The sequence below is a fragment of the Ctenopharyngodon idella genome, chromosome 7 (assembly GCF_019924925.1).
Source record: "Ctenopharyngodon idella isolate HZGC_01 chromosome 7, HZGC01, whole genome shotgun sequence".
Classification (NCBI taxonomy): Eukaryota; Metazoa; Chordata; class Actinopteri; order Cypriniformes; family Xenocyprididae; genus Ctenopharyngodon; species Ctenopharyngodon idella.
The window spans coordinates 13,949,154-13,963,474 of NC_067226.1; the positions used below are offsets into that span (position 1 = coordinate 13,949,154).

The window sequence follows — 14,321 nt, forward strand, 5'->3', positions numbered from 1 at the left end:
AGGTGAGGACTTAAACGCACAAGATGTACAAAAAAAAAAGTGTATGATAATTATGATAATATGATTCTGATTTAACAAAAGTCAAAGTGAATATGATGATATTATTCTGATTAATAATAGTTTAGTCGTTTTGAATCCTCTTTGTGTCCATGCTCTTAGAGGTCAATGTGAAAGTTGTCACCGTCACTGACATCTCTCCAGTACACTAGAAGGCAGTGTGATGAACTCCAGCAGCAGGCGCTGAACGATGAAGAAGAGCGTACCGTGTTCCTCAACTTCACGTGGGAATTAGTTGATATATGTTCATCTTTGTGTAGGTACGTTACGTTTTGTTGTGGTTAATTATATGTCATTTTTGTGGCCGCAAATGCAGGCATCAGATTCATCTATCCAGCGGTCAGCTAGTTTTAACTGCTTCAAGCAGTTTCTGTGGCAACTCCTAGCTGGCTTCAATGTGCAACTTATTAGACTGTGTAATGAATCTAAACAAATCGTATCTTTAAGAGAGGGAGACATATCAGTTGTATATTTTAATAAATGTCAATATTCATTTATATGAATGTCAGGTTCATCACAGTGTTAAACCCTGTTTTTATACTGGACCGAGCTACTTTTATGGTTGGATGAAAGTTAAATATTCGATTGTTTGTTGTTGTGGGGAAGGACAGTTACTTTGCTGTGTTTGTTCTTTCCAGCAGTACGAAGAATGTGATGGAGCTTAGTACTTAATTATAACTCTCATTCTTTTCAGACCCAAAGTACATAACTATCTCCTGAAAGATGACAGATGCTTTCAGTAGCAACAGTGAGACAGTTCTTCAGCGCACTGTCAATGTGCCCACCGTCACAACAAGCAGCCATGCTGGAAATTTGATGCAGCTGTATCAAATAACTGAGACATGTCATTTTGTCACTAGTAATCAATTCCAGAAGGCAAGACAACATCTTTAGAAATCATCTGTCATGTTAACTGAAACTATTTGTCCAACTGATCTATTAAAGGCATCAGTTTGTCCTTTTTTATCACAGGTAGCCTTGCAGTTGCCAGATGAACTCCTTCCTGATGCCGTCCGGGTCTCTACCGAAATAGAGAATGAAACCAAAGCAAAGACATTCATTTTAGGTGATACATCCTATGGCAGGTAAGAACCCTAAAAGCATATGTAATACCATGATGTAAGTACCACTAAAAGTTCCGAGTATCATACCATTCTGATGAAGTAAAAAATTGTAAAAATTCAAAACATTTTTCAAAACTTTTTCAGTCTAAGATCACAGTTAATATTGTGTGACTAATTCTGACTTCCAGATTTGTTTATTTCCTTTTCAGCTGTTGTGTTGATGAGGTAGCAGCAGAACATGTAAGAGCAGACTGTATAGTGCATTATGGGCCATCTTGTCTCAGCCCATGCAGACGACTACCTCTTCTGCATGTGTTTGGGAAAAGACCTATAGATGTCCAGCAGTGTGCTGCAGCCTTTAAAGAGCTTTACCCTGACTGCCAAAGTCATGTCATCATACTGTATGATGTCACCTATTCACATGCTATAGGTAATTGTTACTGTTCAACCTATGCTATCGTTTAATTATGTTCATTTAATGCAGGGGTGTCCAATCTTACTGCTCGGGGCCGAGTGTCTTGCAGAGATTAGCTCCAACCTTCCCCAACGCACCTGCCTTGAAGTTTCTGGGGCTGTATCCAAAATTGTCTCCTTTTTACTATTCCCTATCAGTACACAAATATAGTCCACTTGAAGGAGTGAATGAAAATGAGTTAGCAACATAAAGTGAATATTTTACATTTAATGGTTTCATCTGACAAAAAAGATTGAGAACCACTTATCTAGCCATTGAGTGTACATCAGTTGTACACTCATTATAGCGGCGCATTGTGGGATTAAATAAGTGCACTTGATATTGTATATATACACATGGCTGTCCCCTCAAATAGAGCTGCTTCAGGTGCGATTAATTTGGATTGGAGCTAAAGTCTGTAGGAGCAGGTTTGGACCTCTGATTTAATACCATTGTGAATGTTGTGTGTAAATGTTTTTAATCTCTCCTCAGGTGACCTCAGGACGCTTTTGTGTGATATGTACCCCAATGTTGCAGTATCTCTTCTAAAAACGGATCATTCCTGCGGTGCTGAACTGATACAGGAAAGCTGTGTGGACAGTGATCACTTGGATTCACAGGATGATAGAGTCATTTTTAAATTTGGCAGACAGTTTAGTGTAAAAAAGGGGCAGAGTATTGATGATTACAGTATGTTTTACATTGGCCACGAAGGCTTGACTTTGACAAACTTCATGATGACCTGGAACCATTGTGCCTTCAGCTCATTCAATCCAGAAACGTGCACAGGGCGTGTGGAATCGGTTAAAATCAACAAAGCACTGATGAAACGCTATTATGCTATTGAGCGGGCTAAAGATGCCAGTGTGGTCGGCATTTTGGTGGGCACCTTGGGTGTCGCCAATTACCTGACCATCATAGAGCAGCTGAAAGACATTATTCACAAAGCAGGCAAGAAGAGTTATATGTTTGCAATGGGAAAGATCAATGTTCCCAAGCTTGCCAACTTCTTGGAAATTGATGTTTATGTGCTAGTTGCCTGTCCAGAGAACTCACTGCTGGATTCAAGTGAATTCTACAGACCTGTGGTGACTCCCTTTGAGATGGAGTTGGCTTGCAATAAGCAAAGAGAGTGGACTGGAGAATATGTCACAGACTTCAGAGATTTACTGCCTGGTATGATATTTCATCATTTTAACAAATCATCCTATAGAGCACTATAAAAGCATTGTGATATTGATATTGTGTTGCTTAAAATATTCATACTAAGAACATGGGCTTTGAATGATGTCAGTGTTCATATATGGTATCATTCTGAGCATCTAATAAGAAACCTGTATTATAGGTGGAAGCAGTTATGTGGTTTTCCCTGAACCAAACCAGTCTAACACTGAAGAAGAGACCACAGATGTCTCTCTCATCACAGGAGCTCTGCGAGCCTGTTCCACCTCCTCATCTGAGATAATAAATGGCACATCAGAGTCTTCTTCACTTGTGCCCAGGAATCAGACTCTCACTGTGGCCAATACTAACACTGCAGGTATAGAGTCTGAGGCCATGCTGAACAGTAGTTGCGGTAGTAATTCTGCCACTTTTTTAAGAAAAAGTTTGATTTATGCAAATACAGAATATGATCCTGATCTTTTTGTTTTGCAGCATCATTTTTGGCTGGCCGTAGTTGGCAGGGGCTGGAGCCCAATCTGGGGCAGACGCCAGTGGTGAAAGCTGCGGAGGGACGGAGAGGCATTGCAATCGCTTATGAGGAGGAGGGTGTGGGTAATAAAGATGCTTTAACATCTCCTCAAAAATCATAACACTCATTTACTATTGGACTGTCACATAAATCAAAGGACTACTTTCACACTCACATCACATGAATCACATCAGTATATTGAAAAGGATTTAATTGTCGGTAATAATACATCTTTTGGGGACATGTTTTAAGTCTCTTGATAATGGTGTTTCTTTTGCTGCTGGTCAAATATCAAGGAAGGTAAATATAATAATATTGGTTAAATATATGAATGTGAAGTTCTATTGTGCTACCAATACGGTAACAAGCTATAGAAAGCAAGTTGAATAATAGAAGAAAAATCTAACAGATGTCAAATGTGCTTTAATGTTGTCTTGTTTTTAATATTATTCAAACAGAATAAAACTCTTTCTTCTGCCTTTATCAAAATATTACATCAATATGTTAAGTGTAGTATGACATACTACACAAACAAAGTGGGATAGTGAAGTTTAGTTTAACAATATACATGTAAAAAAAAAAAAAAAAAAATCTGAAAATACTGTAAATTTAAGCATGCCAAATATGTGTAAATTAACATTCAATCACATTGCTGATCCCCATTAAGTGCTTTAACAAAGGTTGATGGGAATATGCCAATCTTCCCATTGCACTGACCCTCAAGCCACTCGTCATTGACTGAAAATGAAAGAAAAATCAGAAATTCATCTCAAGAATGCCTTATTTCATACTGTATTTTATGTCCATATTAGTGAATTACTTCCTACCTTTTGAGAGAACTGTGATGACGTTTCCCTGTTTGAAAACCAAATCTTCTGGGGTAGTAGAGTCATAAGAGTAAAGAGCTACTACTTTCTCATGTGGCACACGTTTATCCTTTCAGACAGCAGTTTTGAGAAGGGCCAGAAAAGAAATTTTGGGGTAAAAGAAATTTAAGACAAAGCGGTGTTATTTTGATATTACTATTTGTAAGGTGTAGTGTACACTCAGCAGTTACATATCTAAGCTATATTATGCTGTCATTTGATCCTGTGTGAGAGTAGAGGAGTCAAGCTGTTGTACTTTACCTCTGTCACTGAACACCACAGCGTAAGACGGCCATCCTTCACGCTATTCCACACAGCCTCCATTTCAGAGTCCTCAATAATCACTCTCTCATCCAAGCCTTTCTTGGCATAACTGAAAGGTACATTACAACTACATTTTTTTCCCCCCTAAAATATTTGAATACAGTGATGGGAATGTTACAACTGGTATAGTTACCGTAAAGTTAATGTTGACGCAGGCAGCTTAAGTTTAGAGCTGATCATCTGAAGAATGACTCCATATGGTTGTCCAGGTGAAATACTGATTGCTATGGTGAACTGAAAGTGTACTTTCACAACGCAGCCTGAGAATTCACTAGTGTTACTAGTCTGTAAGGAATATAGTGGAGCTTGAGAAATAATTATATTAATAATAATCAATCTGCCACAAACAAAATGCCTATATCTAAAATAGGCTTTTTGATATGTTATGTAAGCATTGTTTGATAGTTTAATGTTAGTTGATTTCAGGTTACAGTTAATAGACTGTGATTATGTTGTAAGTAATGAAATACTGAACCTCTGCATTCACAGTTTTCAGGCCTTCTGTACCCACTGGTCTACTAGGTGGCGCTCTTCTTGGTGGAGCTGGTATATCATCATTTACTGGTTCAATCTATAAGAGGTTGACAGTTTTTATAATGTAGGACAAAAAAAGTATTTTGCTCAATCAAATGTGAGTAGCTTCTGGAGGACAGAATCAGCTAACATGGATTTTAACTACAACATCTAAGTGGTTTGAGTTATAAATCTATATAGAGTTCAAAAGGCAATTACCTGCATTGGTTTTGATGTCATTGTAACAATATCCAATGGTTCGAGGAAATTATAAGGTACAAGACCTCGCTGAAAATAGTCAGAAAACAAAAAAAATTAAACAAAATAGGGAATTATTCTCTCTGCTTTGAACATACACTCACCGGACACTTTATTAGGTGCACCTTGCTAGTACTGGGTTGGACCCTTTTGCATTTAGAACTGAATTGATTCTTGGAGGCATAGATTCAACAAAGTGCTGGAAACATTCCTCAGAGATTTTGGTCCGTATTGACATGATAAAATCACGCAGGTGCTGCAGATTTGTCGGCTGCGCATCTATGATGTGAATCTCCTGTTCCACCACATCCCAATAGTGCTCTATTGGATTAAGATCTGGTAACTGTGCAGGCTGTTTGAGTATAGTGAACTCATTATCATGTCCAGGAAACCAGTTTGAGATGATTTGAGCTTTGTTACATGGTGTGTTATCCTGCTGGAAGTAGCCATCAGAAAATGGGTGCACTGTGTTCATAAAGGGATGGACGACAACAACCATGCCATGTTCAAAGTCACTTAAATCACCTTTCCTCTTCTGATGCTCAGTTTGAACTTCAGAAGATCATCTTGACCATGTCTACAAGCCTAATTGCATTGAGTTGCTGCCATGTGATTGGCTGATTTGAGTTGAACAGGTGTACCTATTAAAATGGCCGGTGAGTGTATGTTGATTATCTTAGCATGCCGCTGGAATGTTCTTTTGACATTAAACTCCAGCTCTCATGTCAGTTCTCATTGCACTGCCCTTTATGATAATTTACCAAAAATGTACCTTCTCATTGAAAACAACAGATGCCCAGTTGTCTGCTCCTTTCTGAAGAACAAAGACAATGTTTCCAGGCAACACAGCCAGCTCTTCTTTGGTCTCAGGAAAAAACTCATAGAGAACAGTGTGCGGCTCACCTTCAAATACCCTGTTGATTATGACATTTACATTTACTGTCTTAAATGGATAGTTCATCATTTACTCACCCTCAAGTTGTTCTAAACCTAGAGGTAAAATTGTAAAAAAAAAAAAAAAAAAAAAAATTCAAGGGGGATGGTGTGGTCGGGGGTGGAGGGTTTGGGGCTACAAAATCTTTATATATTATTTATAGAATCATCTACATTTAGCATTAACAAGCCAGTTACCAAGCAGAATCACTGAAGAAAAGAAGAAAACAGAAAAAAAGAGACAAACAGAAACACAAGAGCTACAATTGACTTCAGCCACAGCTTTATGTGAAATCAACTGAAGATAAAAGAAGACATTAAATCTCTCCATATCTCAGCAGAGGAGGATTAATCAACTCCAAAAACAGCATTACAGCTTCACATATTACTAACCAGATTGACTTTATTTCTGTCATTCATCTACAGAAGTTTAACGCTCATGTTTGTTTCATAATGGTGATTGGTGTTTCCATTAGTTGGGCTCTTAACTCTTATATGTTTGTCTTATCTGGCTGCTGTGACTGCGTTTGTCAAACACATTTGCAGTAGCAAAAAAGTTGAAACGGGATCAGATGATGATTTATAATCATAGTGAAATATCCTGAATCACTGATGTCATTTGAAAATAATAATTGTGTTTTGCCATTAATACAGCTAAATTACAATCCCTGTTTTATGAGATCATACTGTATTGCTGAAATCACTTAGAAAGTTGAAGATTAAAAAAAAAAAAAAAACAAACAAGCAAATAACACTAAACTACAATGACAAACAGATATGAGCGGTCAGTGTATGAATCTCAACAATGGTGACAACAAAATATTCAGACAATCAGATCAACTCTGGACATCACAAAAAACTACTAAAAGAAAGAACAAAAACCACAGCAAAAAATAAAAGCTTACAGTTAAAGAAAATAACAGTACAATTCAGCTGCATAATTTATTCATGCTGTGATGCATGCTGGGAGTTTTGTACTGTTGTTCCCAGCATTGCGGCATGACACTTTTGATTGTCACCATTGTTGAGATTCATGTGCTGATTCTTGATGTCTTTGTGTTTCATCTTAGAACAATAAGCCTGGTCTATATCTGGATGGTAGGTCTCCTAAAAGACTAGAAAGCTGAGAGAAGAGGTATTTGAGAGGCTGGCGGGTCTTAATTCCCAAATACAGCCACAATAAGCTATACTGTATAAGGGGTGTAACTCTGGTATAAAATAGTTCATACAGCACCTTACATACTGTTCAATGCCCCAGTACAGTTACCATAAACTGTACTGAATTAAGTGTTAAAATAAACCCCAAAAAATAAGGGGTATAACCCTGTGGCAAAAACAATCCCTCGTTTGCACGAATCCATGTGAATGGGGATTTTTGATAACATTGTCACCTGTACAAAGAAATAACTTTTCCATTTTAAGTACATCATTATCGTGTAAACATACCTTTAGTGTTAGTTTTTCTCTTGCTGCTGAAATTGAGTTAGCTGTAGCAAAAAAAATAGCAAGGGAAAATGTGGTCAGGTGATGTTGAAAACTTGATGATGAAGAGGTTGTGTCATCATCTAGTAGTCTAATTGTTTTTTGTTTGTTTTTTTTGTTAGTTTTTTCATGTAGATGTAATGCAGTTAATTTAAACTTAATAATAGTCTATTATAGAATGCATTGTGGCATGTCACCATTGTTGAAATTTATGCTTCTACGTAAGAGGGTCTATGGTTGGAAAGATACTTGAAAAGCTGAACAAAACTGACCATCATTGAGATCTTGTAATCAAATAAAACTATCAGTCATTGAGATTTTGTAAAGAAAAAAACATCCATCATTGAGATCTCATCACAGAATAAAACTGACCGTCATTGAAATGTCTCAATAAAACAAAACCGACTGTCTTTAAAATCTCTCAAAGGAACAAAATTAACCATCATTGAAATCTTACAACGAAACAAAGCTGGCCATCATTGAAATCTTGTAATGGAAACAAAACCGTCTGTCTTTGAAACCTTGCAAAGGAAGAAAAAACCTACTGTCATTGAAATCTCATAACAAAACAAAACCTGTAATCTTGTATGAGATCTCATAAAGAAAAAAAAACAGCCATCATTGAGATCTCATTACAAAATAAACCCGACCAGTAATGAAATCTCAACAGACTGTCATTGAAATCTCTCAAGGGAACAAAATCGACCATCATTGTAATCTCATAATGAAACAAAACTGGCCATCTTTGAATTCTCGTCATTGAATAAAACTGACAATCATTGAAATGACAAACAAAACACAGTTTGAACTGTTTCAAATTCAACCATCATTGAAATCTCATAACGGAACAAAACCAGCAGTCATTGAGATCTCGAAGTGGAACAGAACCAACTGTCTTTGAAATCTTGTAATGGAAAAAAACGAACCATCATCGAGATCTCGTAATAGAACAAAACTGACCATTTGAACTATTTCAAAATCGACTGTCATTGAAATCTCATAAAGGAACAAAACCGACCATCATTTAAATCTTGTAATAGAACAAAACCGACCATCGTTGAAATCTCGTCATTGAATAAAACTGACAATCATTGAAATGACAAACAAAACACAGTTTGAACTGTTTCAAATTCAACCATCATTGAAATCTCATAACGGAACAAAACCAGCAGTCATTGAGATCTCGAAGTGGAACAGAACCAAACGAGATCCCGTAACCGAACAAAACCGACCATCATTGGAATCTCAAAGCGGAACAGAACCAAACGTCATTGAAATCTCATAAGAAAACAAAACCGTCAACCATTGAGATCTCGTAAAGGAACAAAACTGACTGTCATTGAGATCTAGTAAAGGAACAAAACGAACCATCATTGAAATTTCGCAATTAAACAAAACCAACTGTCTTTGAAATCTCGTAAAGTAACAAAGGAACAAAACTGACAATCATTGAAATCTCATAAAGGAACAAAACCGACCATCATTGAAATCTCTTAACAAAACTAAACCGACCGTTGAAATCTCATAATGGAGTAAAGCTGATCATCATTGAAATCTCGTAACAGAAATAATTAACTGTCATTGAAATCTTGTAACCAAATAAAACCGACACTGAAAACCAACAGTTTTTAAAATCTTGTAATGAAACAAAACCAACCGTCATTGAAATCTCACAAAGGAACAAAACTGACTGTCATTGAGATCCTGTAATGAAACAAAATTGATTGTCTTTGAAATCTCACAAAGAAACAAAACTGACAGCTATTGAGATCTCTTAAAGGAACAAAACTGACCACCACTGAAATCTCCTAACGAAACAAAACCAAATGTCTTTGAAATTTGTAAAAGAACAAAAGAAACAAAACCAACCATCATTGAAATATTATAACTGAACAAAACAGACCGTCATTCAAATACCCTAATGGAACAAAACCGACACTGAAAACCGACCATCTTTGAAATCTCGTCACAAAACAAAACCAACAGTTTGAATCATTTCAAATTCGACTGTCATTGAAATCTCATAACGGAATAAAACTGGCCAACACTGAAATCTCGTAAGGAACAAAGCAGACTGTCATTGAAATCTCATAATGAAAAAAAAAACAGCCATTATTGAAATCTTATAACCCAGCAAAACCGACTATTATTGAAATCTCGTAAAAGAACAAAACTGACACTGAAAACTGACTGTCATTAAAATCTCGTCACAAAACATTGAAATGACGACCATCATTGAAATGTTGTAATGGAACAAAACTGACTGTCTTTGAAATCTCCTAACAGAAGAAAAACAACCATCATTGAAAACTGACAATCAATGAAATCTCGTAATCAAATAAAACTGACTGAACAAAGCCAAATTCTAATTATTATTGATGCAGTCAAAAACTCTCCCAACTGCTTTGCAACCAGAAGCTTTAGCTTAGTTTGGGTACCTGAAAGTAAGGAAAGTACTAGAGATGTATTTCATTATTTTATTTCAAATTCTACTGTATTAATATTCTTTTCGGCTATGTTAAGACTACATCTCAAAGCAGAGAGCTCTGGCTATCATTTCAGTAATGTTTAATATCTTGGCAATGCATACATTTATCATTGCATTTGTTTATTTCAAAGATGTCAGCGAAAAAGGGTCAGCCCCCTAAAAAGGTTGCCAGATCAGAGGTGGAGGCAGAGACGGAGGAGAAGACAGTAAGGGAGAGAGTTGGGGAGAAAGTAGAAGAGACCATAGAGGAGACAGTGGACAAGACAGGGAAGAAGAGGGAAGAAGAAGAAAGCATTAAGTGGAGCAGCCACCAGGTGTACTTTTAAAAGTGAGTGGTCAACCAAATGACTATTCATTACCATAGGCACCACCAGCTCCTACTACTGGTGATCAGTTTGTAGACAGGAGAACTCAGATGTGAACAGGCATATAAAACGTAAAGGGCATCAGGCCAAAGAACAGGCACTTCAGTCAACAAGCAGCATCATTTCTATTTGTGCTGGTCAATTATGAACAATAGGTAAAATTGAACTGCTAGCAAAAACTTGAGAGAATTGGGTGGGGCCGAATGGCCGCTGCTGCAAATATTTGAGTGGCTCCTCCCCTAACAGATGTAATCTCACTCCAAACTTTTGATAAAACTTGAGAGCCCTGCTAAACCTGTAACCATTTCTTACTTCTGCTGAACACATATGAAGATATTTCGAAGAATACGGGTAACCAAACAGTTCCTTGTAGCCACTGACTTCCATAGTATTTTTTTCATACTATGGAAGTCAATGGCTACCGTCAATTGTTTGGTTACCCGCATTCTTCGAAATATGACGAGATAGTATGACGAGATTTTTGTCATACTATGGAAGTCAATGGCTACCGTCAACTGTTTGGTTACCCGCATTCTTCGAAATATCTTCATATGTGTTCAGCAGAAGAGAGACATTCATGCAGTTTTGGAACAACTTGAGGGTAAGTAAATGATGACAGGATTTTCATTTTTGGGTGAACTATCCCAGACACTTTATATACACACAACAAAACAATACAAAAACTCCACAAACTGCATATATATATATTTAAGTTTTAGAGAGTTAGAGGTTAATATGCTTTAAATAATGTTCTTCATTTTGAACATGACTAGTTTTACCTTAGTACTTCTTGGACTTTTGGTGTAGATGGAACATTGTCAACCTAAACAATAGACAAATTAAGTGGTCATTAAAATAACCGTTTTGAGCATTAAAATATCTTTAAAACTCTCTCTGTTATTCTTAATTCATACCACTGTTAACTTCATTACTTACTTGACTCACTTGTTAACAATACTACTTACTTGAGGCTGAAGTGGAGCAAAACCAGAAAACTCATCTGCGGGTACAATAGAAGATACAACCTACGGAAAAAAATAAAAATAAATAAATAAATACAATAAAAAACAGTAGTCTTAATCAGTTTTGTCTAATTTAATGTTCAAATAGAAAAGGGATAATTTCAGTAACTGTACATAAGTTTTAGTGATTGCACATTGTATTAATTTGATAATAGGATGGTGGGTACCTTGGCCTTTCCAAGATAGTCTCTTTTCTCTAGCTCTGCCACATAGTTCTTATTGGGTTTGAACAGCAGCCCTGCTCGAATCTCTACCAGAGGAAAGAGCTTCTGCTTCTGGAAAGAGGAAATCACAATATGTAGACATTTTAAAACAATGCATCAAGACAACCACAGCATACAATTCATGCTGTGTCGCACTATGCTCAGCAGCGTGTTTTTTTTTTTTTTTTTTTTTTTAATTAAAATAAGAGTATCCTGATGCAACAGTTTTAAAAATATGTAATTTTAATTTGTCATTAAAATGCCTACAAAGAATGACACATTCACACTGATGAAGCATGACTTCATCTGTCTTGTGAATTTTGTCCTTCCTGCATCTTACACAACTTCCCACAAATACTAACTAGAACCACTAATTATGCAACGCCAAATTTGGCTAATGTTTACTTAGAAACTGCAATATGTTACAAAAGAACAACAAAACATATAAGATCATGCATTTAGATTTGAGATAAAACTTCAGAACTAGCTTTATATCATTGGGAAAAAAAGTGCATTCAGTGTGCAATTTATTCAGTTCATCCATTTAGGGTGGCAACTTTATAAATCTGCATTTCTATCTGTAATTTTCATTTTAATATGAATTTTGGTTAAAATGATAGTACTGATAAATGTTAAGTGGAAAACTTTAGCAGTTACAGACCAGTATGGCATCCAGAGCATGGTCAATATGGCTGAATTTGGCATCTGCCCTCAGGTTCAGAGCAGTAAGAAGGTTCTCTTGAGCTCCCTCCCATTTTCCCAACTGAGCCTGTACCAGCCCTATGTTGTGCAGCACCTAAATGTTACATGGGACAAAACAACTGCATCAGAGAATGGACTGGGAGCTTGTCGATTCAACTCTTGGGTTCAGCTTTAACATTATGGGGAAGAGCCTTGCCAACACCCATAAAGTAATGTTAAATGTCATCAAGTTAATCACTTGGAATAAATCATGTGTCATTAACATCACATCTATTAGTGTATAAAAACAATAAAGGTGAAAAACAAGACTCTATGCACATTGTTCAATGCATGGCACAGCTCTTGTCTTACCTCACAAGCATACAGTTTATATCTCAATCCCAGAGGCTTGTAATCTATTAGTTGATTTCCTCTTAACTGCTTAAATGCCTGTTGGAAATCTAGAAGAGACTCTTCAAACCTGTAGATACAATTATGAACATTTTAATTAAGTGTCAGGACATTTCATCAAGACAAACAGAATGTGGTGGGTTGTCCCTTATGCAAATTATATATATGAATGATCATTAAATATATATATATATATATATTCACATTTATATGGGAACATATGTGCAATATATGTACTCAGTTATGAGGAAAATATATATTGTGATATCCATGTATTTTTATTTATAAATAGTACATAAAGCACAAATCTCATTTTCCACCTACCATGTTGCCATGACTTTAACAAGACATCCAAAACTTTTAATATTTGTTTTCAGTAAACACTTTTTTCTTATATACAATCACACATATTTTCATATATGAAATGTGTAACTATGCAAACAATAAAGTGATATGTATATATGAATATAAAACTTTATGTAAACCCAAGTGTTAACTCTTGAAAGAGAAATTGAGTGTTTCAATAAAGCTATTACATGTAAAAACTTCATGCAGTTTCTTCATCTTCATTCCTTTTTTTTTTGTTTTTTTTTTTGATATGTATCAATACTGTATATAGCCATACATGGTCATTGCATATATTGCAGTATATTGAGAATAAGAACTGGTTTCCCATTTATGGAAATGTATTATTTAGTATATTGCATTATCTTTTAAAGCATACAATATTTCTTAATTTTCCAAATTCATGAAGAGATGGTAATGGCCTTACCTTTCCTTTTTGTAGAATGTAACTCCTCTCTGAAAAAAGGCCACAGCCAGGTGTTCATCTTTGCCAATACTTCCATCAAATGCCTTAAGATGTATAACAGAAACAAAAGTTCCCCATAAAGAGTGAAACCACTTTTACTTCCCTTTTTTTACAGCCACAAACTTTTTTTTTAAAGTAGCAAAAACATTTTCAAATCATAATTCAAAGAGCATAGTATTCTAATTTCTGTTTTCTTAAGTAGTATAAAACACTGAATCTGCCCGGTAACTGTACCTTTTCAGCTTCATCTAACTCATTGTTGTTCAAATAAAGACAGCCAATGTTGAAGGCGATCTTGGAGTTTTTCTCCTCGATGTTGAGGAATATCCTGAGAGCAGAGTCTGGGTCTCTTTGCTCCACACAAGCCACGGCCTCGTCCCACTGACGGAGAGTGCTTACAAATGACATGCTCCCTAAGAAGACTATTAGCAATGAACAAATGAATGCTGTTCTTCTCTGTTGTGAGCCCAGCAGAGAAAATCTGAAAGTTTTCTTAGAGAACAAGCCCATCCCCTGCTCTGAGAGAGAGGAAGTGTTCAGCTCCACATGTCACTTGCTTCTTTATTTGCTGTTTCCTCACTTGCCATTTGAGTAAGTTCACTTTTTTGGTGTTAGTAAGGCATAATTATGAATAAGTTAATCTAACAAAAGGTAGCAGGCTCTTATTTTGTTATGCTTTTAGGTGTGAACCATGTT

The 14,321-nt window shown here is 36.2% G+C and overlaps 2 protein-coding genes across 4 annotated transcripts; one reads left to right on the forward strand and one right to left on the reverse strand.

The window, feature by feature from the left end:
* Positions 1–120: 120 nt before the first annotated feature.
* On the forward strand, positions 121–3,762 carry dph2 (diphthamide biosynthesis 2). Of its 3 annotated transcripts, none has more exons than XM_051899261.1 (7): positions 121–313; positions 752–933; positions 1,030–1,142; positions 1,331–1,551; positions 2,068–2,751; positions 2,921–3,115; positions 3,232–3,762. In XM_051899261.1, the coding sequence occupies exons 2-7, from the start codon at positions 781–783 to the stop codon at positions 3,387–3,389; spliced, it is 1,524 nt and encodes a 507-aa protein (XP_051755221.1). In that variant the 5' UTR covers positions 121–313; positions 752–780; the 3' UTR covers positions 3,390–3,762. The 3 variants fall into 3 exon arrangements, with proteins under 3 accessions (XP_051755221.1, XP_051755220.1, XP_051755222.1); XM_051899260.1 differs by having other exon boundaries at positions 133–317; XM_051899262.1 differs by lacking the exon at positions 121–313 and adding an exon at positions 337–473.
* ncf2 (neutrophil cytosolic factor 2) lies at positions 3,672–14,156 on the reverse strand. The gene is made up of 14 exons (XM_051899259.1): positions 13,860–14,156; positions 13,587–13,669; positions 12,776–12,884; positions 12,384–12,518; positions 11,687–11,794; positions 11,463–11,522; positions 11,277–11,320; positions 6,002–6,143; positions 5,191–5,259; positions 4,934–5,029; positions 4,592–4,743; positions 4,396–4,507; positions 4,096–4,204; positions 3,672–4,006 (listed from the first exon to the last, which is right to left on the reverse strand). Exons 1-14 carry the CDS (start codon positions 14,133–14,135, stop codon positions 3,909–3,911), a joined length of 1,593 nt encoding a protein of 530 aa, XP_051755219.1. The 5' UTR covers positions 14,136–14,156; the 3' UTR covers positions 3,672–3,908.
* Between the last annotated feature and the right edge of the window lie 165 nt (positions 14,157–14,321).